Source organism: Eumetopias jubatus, unplaced genomic scaffold, assembly GCF_037043125.1.
Source record: "Eumetopias jubatus isolate StellerSeaLion01/CBP00866 unplaced genomic scaffold, mEumJub1_p1.0 scaffold_1, whole genome shotgun sequence".
Lineage (NCBI taxonomy): Eukaryota > Metazoa > Chordata > Mammalia > Carnivora > Otariidae > Eumetopias > Eumetopias jubatus.
In genome coordinates, this window is record NW_028274807.1 from 210,122,236 (window position 1) to 210,128,591 (window position 6,356).

Genomic DNA, 6,356 nt, shown 5'->3' on the forward strand with positions numbered 1-6,356 from the left:
CTAGGCAGAGTTGTAGTAGTTGTGCGCGTGGTGGTTGTGGGTGGGCTCGCCCAGCTCCGGGTACTCGGGCGTCAGGCAGTACTTGGGGTCATAGACCTGGCGTGGCAGCCCATACACTGTCATGCCCCGCTGTGAGGCCCCCTTGTTGCTGCCCATCTGCAGGCTGACGTTGAGTGTGTCACAGTGCTCCATGCCCAGCCCTGGCTCGAAGATCTGTCGCTTGGTCCCGGGTGCAGTCATGCCGGCCTGCAGAGGACACAGCGATCAGACCCTGGGGACGGCGGAGGGCAGGGGCCCCACCAGCCCCACCCCATGACCCCCCACACACCTGGCTGGCTCCCTTGTTGGTGCCCATCTGCAGGCTGATGGTGGCCTGGTCCAGGGGCTGGTCCGTGCCCAGCTTGGGGTCGTAGAGGTGACGCCGGGTGCCATAGGCCGTCATGCCCTGCTGGCTGGCAAACTTGTTGGTGCCCATCTAGGAAGCCAGAAGGAGAATCATCCCAAGGGTCACAGAGCCTCACCACGGGCATAGCATGGGACGTAGCATGTCAATGCACGCTTGCATGGCCCTCTAATGAGCCACTGCATCCACTCTCGGGCTCCGGACTGGAAACAGGCCCAGAAAAGGCATGTCCCATAACCTGTAAGTGGCTCAGACCACTGGGGCTTGACTTCCAGGGTTTGAGCCCCAGCTGGGCCACTTATCACCTGGGCAGCCCCGGCAAGTGAAGTAGCTTCTCCAGGCCCCCGTTTCCTCATCTGCATAAAGGGTGCAATGATAACAGCACCCACTCCTTAGGGCTGCTGGAGGAGTGAGTTAGGGTATGGAAAATGGCAAGCACAGTGCCTGCCATACATGTGAGTTAAAGCCAAATATCCTGTGCCCCAAAGCCTGCAGGGACCTGGGTGCCCTCCTGGCCTCCTCGACCTCCCGGCTCAGCTCAGCAGCAAAACCCCCAGGTGAGGAAGGGCCAGTACCTGCAGCCCGATGATGTTCCGCCCTTCTCTTAGCTTCTCTGGCTCAAATTTCCGTTCCTGCTTCTCTGCGTACTTCACCCCTACGTTCACCTTATTCCCTTTCGTCTTGGCCTGGGGAGGGCAAAGGGAGCAGGGGGCTGACAAGGGAGCCTCTGGGCCACATTGTCCCCTCCTGGTACCTGCTCTTCCCCCTCCCACCCACACTGGGCTGGGCCCCACTCGCAGCCCAGACCCTCCAAAGCCACCCCCCCGCCACGGCCCCACGCCCCGACCCTTCGGCCACACTCACCATGCTGGCCAGGGCCAGGAGGGTGGACTGCACCTGGGTGTGGTTGGTGTTCTCAAACAGGTCGTTGGCCTCAAAAATGTCGTGGGGCTTCACCCCATACTTAGTGATGGCCTTGATGAAGTTGCCGATGTTTTCCAGCTGGAGGGGAGCAGGTGGTGGTCAGTGGAGCAGGAGCAGGGGTGGGGGCTGAGGGGCTGTGGGCCAGGGGTTGAAAGAGTTAAAACAGAGCCTGGGCTCACCTGGTGCCAATTTTGGGTCGACTCGTTGACCTTCTTCACGGAGCCTGGCTGGAGCTTATTGATGAACCTACAAGGGGTCAGGGAAGGCAGTGAGAAAGGTGAGCCCCCCCCTCCGCACCCCTGCCCAACCCAGTGGGAAAAGGGGTCAGGATGACAGCCAGTGCGCGATTCTGCCGGTTCCTACTACAACCAGCTCAGCTGCAGCCCCACCGATCCACCCCGCACACCCAGGCAGGACTCAGATGGCAAACTAACCTCTCAGGAGCTGGGCTCGGGTCTCTAGCAGAAAGCCCCCTCATCCCTGCTATGCAGGGGTCTCCTGCTGCTCCACCCCTCCTCCCTGGTGACCACATTTCCATCTCCTGGCCTTTAGGGGGAGCCTGCACTGTGGAGAGCCCGCCGCTCAGGCCTCCGACTTCCCTTCTCTGGCCGACCTCAGCCCCTTGATCTCCTCCAGTCTCTCGCCTTTCGATGACACCGGTACGCCAACAACTCCCCACGACTTCCCTGCAGCCAGGCCTCTCACTCCCCGATCCAGCGCCCTACCTGGCATCTCGAATCAAATGCACCCCACCCCAGACTCCAGACACCCACTTCCCCCAACTCAACTCCCTCCACCCTCCCAGGCTCAGGAAACACACCCTCCCAGGTGCTCAGGCAAAGCCCTCAGATTTGCTCTTGACTCTCCTCTCCCTTTCTCCCATTCCCACACGCAACCCCTCAGCACGTCCGCTAGCTCTGCCTCCTGAAGACATTCAGAAGCCTATGGCTCCTTGCCACCTCCGCCCTGCTCTGAGCTGCCCCTGTCTCTCTCCTGGGCTCTTGCAGGGGCCTCCTGTGGCACCCAGCTTCCACCTTGTCCCCTGAAGACCCTTGTAGCTAGAATGGCCTTTTCAAAATAATTCCAGTTACTCCCCAGCTCAAAACTGCCCCATGGTTTCCTTCAGAATACAGATCCCCATCCTTTAGCAAGACTAAAAGGCCCTACCTCATCTGGCCCCCAGCTAACTTCACTTCCCCTAATCTCTCCTCGCCGTTCCTCCAACACACTATGCTTGCTCCCACCTCAGGGCCTTTGCACCACTGTTCCTCCCACCCCCCCGCCTGGCCCACTCTTGCCTCAGATGCCCTCCCAACTCCCTCACTCACTTGATCCAAGATTCTGCTCAAATGCTACCTCTTCTGAAAGACCTCCAGACCATTCTGTACAAAGCAGCAACCCAAAAAGGGATTATTTCATTGATTCGATCTCCCCAGCTAGGACTCCGGCCCTGTGTGAGCTCCGAGGTAAGTCTGTTTTGTTCACTATCCCCAGTGCCTAGACCTAGCACACAGTAGGTGTTCCATAAATTCTTGGCGCATGAATGACTGAGTGGGTGGGTGGTTCTGCGCTCTTTAATGCCCGAGCAACCCTGTCTGAGCTGGGACACCAAAATGTCCCCCTATTCCTTATTCCCACTGGATATGGTAGAGTAAGATCCCCCCCACCATGCCACCTTTCCAGCACCTAGATCTTGGTAAGGCTGTACCTTCGGGAAGCTTCCCAAGGTCACTCTTTGGCCATCACGGTCACCCTGCCCTGGGTGAGACTCAGAGATACAGACAGGACCCCACTGGGCTCAGGGCCCTATCCAGCATTAGTGTCACTGTGGAATCTGGAACCAGGGCTTGGGAGCTGCGTGGATGTTCATTCCTCTCGGTGATTTAAGTTCTGAGAAGAGTAGAAAACCAGGGCCTACTTAAATTACCGTGGCATAATTCTCATGTCACCAAGCCAGTGATGAATGGCCATTGTTGCCTATTGCTTTTAGCTGTTCCTCCACACTATGCTTGGAACTCTTTCTTGGAACTCCGGAGGCCATAAATGGGCCTGCCCTGTCTGCGTGGTGGTTAAGCCTAGATTCTGGTCATTTCTGTTGGAACAGGTTGGGACTCTGGGCGATGTGTTTTACTTAACTGAGCCTCCTTCTTCTTTCCTGTTAAATGGGCACAATGATTCTTTGCCACCGCTCTTTCAAGGTCTCGGCTATAAAGTATCTAACCCAGCTCTGAGCTCATAGTTGTTTGAGGGGCTGAGGGGGTAGGGATGAATGTCCAGGTTGGGGGGCAGCCCAAGGCAGTGTAGGCTCCACTCACTCGCAAAGAATGATGCCATCTTTGAGGCCATCCATGAAGTTGTTCCCAATGCGGCGCCCTGTCACCCCCTCGATCCACTCTCGAAGCTCCTGCTCCCGCTGGTGGTCATACTTCTGGGCCAGCTGGGGGTGGGGGACACAGAGAAGGTGGTAAGGACACAGTGGGGAGCAGAGTTAACTCTCTGGACCCAATCGGAGGTTCCCCAGGCCCGATCTTCCTCATCCCTTCCCAACTATGGCAATTCTGACCCAGCGTCTATGGGGGGGGGGGGCGGGCTGAAGTGGGCCAAAGGCCAGGGCTGAGGTGGCACCTGCCCCGGGGGAGGGGGGCATTCCAGACGTTCTGAGGTTTGGCACCAGAGAATGCCGACAAGGGGGAGGTTGGAGAGCAGGGTATTCAGAGCTGGGGGGCGGTGCCTGGCCTCTTGGTCCCTGCCTCTAGGCCAAACTTGGGGCTTAGCTTCCCCTGGCCCTGCCCCCCAACCCCCAGCTGGAAGCCTGGGCGCCTCAGGCAGGGGAGGAGGAACCCCTAAGGAGGTGGCTCTGAGTACTGCCTTGCAGGGGACTGTTCTGTCTTGCGTGTCTCTCTGCCTCAGTGTCTCTCCAGGTCCTCATCCCCTGGGCTCCGGCTCTGGCTGGAGGCTCTGGGGGCTTGTCTTTGTCTTACTCCTGGCCCCATGCGCGCACGGCTGTATTTCTCTCTCTCTCTCTCTCTCCATCCCCTTGCCCTCTATCTCTCCCCAGCTCTGTCTTTCCTTGGCCCTGTCTTCCTGTCCCCGTCTGGCCGCGCCTGGCTGGGGGTGGGGCTCCTGGCGCGTCCCTCTCTGCCTCCCCGGTCGCTCTGGTCTCCGACTCCAGGTTCTCTGCCTCTGGTGGGGGGGTGGGGCTCATCTGTCTCCTCTCCGGGCCTCTCCATCCCTGTCTCCGTCTTATCTGGCTCGTGGCTCACCCTCCCCGTCCATCCCTCTCAAGTCTCGGGCTCCCAGAATCTCGGTCTGCGACTCTCGCCCTCTCTCCCCACTCCCCACCCTGCCTCCTCCGTTTCTCCAGAACCCTCCGCCCCAGCCCAGTCAGGCTTCCAAGACTCTGGGGGACGGAGCTGCCCCTTCTCCTGGGGGAGGAGGAGGTGGGAGGGGGCGGCCCCTCACCTGGCCCCGGCCCTGCCGCCCCCCTCCCCACCAGCCCGGCTTTATAAAGCAAACCGGCCCTTATATAGCGCGGCCCCGCGGGCCGGGCTCCCCGAGGCCGCCTTATATGGCGCGGCGGCTTCGCGCGGCTCTGGGGCCGGCGCCGGGGGGGGGGGGGGGGGGGGGGGGGGGCGGGGAGGGGGGGGCCGCGCTAGGATCCCGCCCGGCCCGAGCACCCGCCCCCAGCCAGCCCCCTCCTCCAGTCGCGAGGGTCCCCCCCCCCCGCCCAGGATCCAATCCCAGCTCCCCACTACTTCGCTGTACGCTGGGAAAAGCCACCCCGGGCCTCAGTGTTCTCCTCTGTCAAATGGGGCGCTGCGACTCCTGGCAACGCTCAGGGGAGCATTCCAGGGAGTTAGAAGTTCACTGCCCTGGAGAAGCTGAACCCCATTCCCGGGTGTGTGTGTTGCAGGGGGGCGAGGCCGGGATCCGAGTTCTGCAGCTCCTTTAGGTAGAACCCAAGCTACTCGCCTCTCCTCTCTGAACCTCAGTTTACCCATCCATAGCACGAAGGTGGTATCTGGATGTCTTCCCAGCTCAAAATTAGGAGATACCTGCCATGTCCCTAATGCTCACTCTCTGACCTCCCCAGCTGTCTCCCTCTCCCTTCCGGATCTCCCACACTATCTGGGCCTCACTTGCCCAGAATTCCTGCTCTCAAGCACTCCCCAGTTTCTTTTTGAGATGGGGGTGTGTGTGAGGAAAATCAAGTCCTTTCCCACCGCCCCCGGAACGCAAAAGGAACGGGGGCGGGGGGCAGGTTAACAGGAGACTCTGATCCAGGGGGGATCTTTCTTTACAAGGGAGCGACCACCTCAGTTTACCTGTGGTTGCCCGCATGCCCTCCATTTTACCCACCCCCCAACAGTAGCTGAGGGCTCTGGGATGCTCTGGATGGGGAGTAAGGCGGCCCCTACCCCGTATCTGTCCTCTTTCCCTCTCTGGTTCCAAGTCACATGGAATAGGCAAGAGGGGGTCCAGGGAACCCCAAGAGCAGAGCCTCTGGCCTGCCAGGGTGTGTGGGCCGAGCGGGGGCCCTACCTTGTTCTTGACCTCAGCCGACAAGCCATAGGCGGGGCCCCGGTTGAAGTGAGCAGAGGACATGCCGGCTGGTGGTGGGCCGCGGTAGCAGTAGCTCTGAGGACCCTCTGAGGACTGGACCAAGGCAGCTGCTAAGGCTCCGTCTGCAAACTCTTCCCTCCTCACACGTTTTTGAAGCTCTGGAGGCGGCCCGGGCCTCTTCCAAGGTCATCCCATTGGCTGCAGGGGCCTGCCAAGGGGCGGGGCAACCCCCACCTCGGCCATCCTCCCCCCCGCCCTCCCCCCCTCGTGATGTCAGGGCCTTGGTATTGGGAGCTGATTGTGTCATTGTTTCCACCTAGGGGGTTGGCCTGGGTTATTATTTGGGGTGGGGGGGCTTGGTCATAAGAGATGAAGACTTCCCCATCCTTGCCGGCCCTCTGCTGTTCGTCGGACCTCTGACTGGGCCTCCTCGCTTCTTTGTGTCTGTCACTGAGGCCATCTCTCC

General features: G+C 60.2%; 1 protein-coding gene across 1 annotated transcript; it reads right to left on the reverse strand.

Moving 5' to 3' along the window:
- Positions 1-5,932, reverse strand: CNN1 (calponin 1). Its single transcript, XM_028088887.2, has 7 exons — positions 5,870-5,932; positions 3,643-3,764; positions 1,507-1,573; positions 1,268-1,405; positions 979-1,089; positions 329-475; positions 1-246 (listed from the first exon to the last, which is right to left on the reverse strand). The coding sequence occupies exons 1-7, from the start codon at positions 5,930-5,932 to the stop codon at positions 1-3; spliced, it is 894 nt and encodes a 297-aa protein (XP_027944688.1).
- Positions 5,933-6,356: the final 424 nt, after the last annotated feature.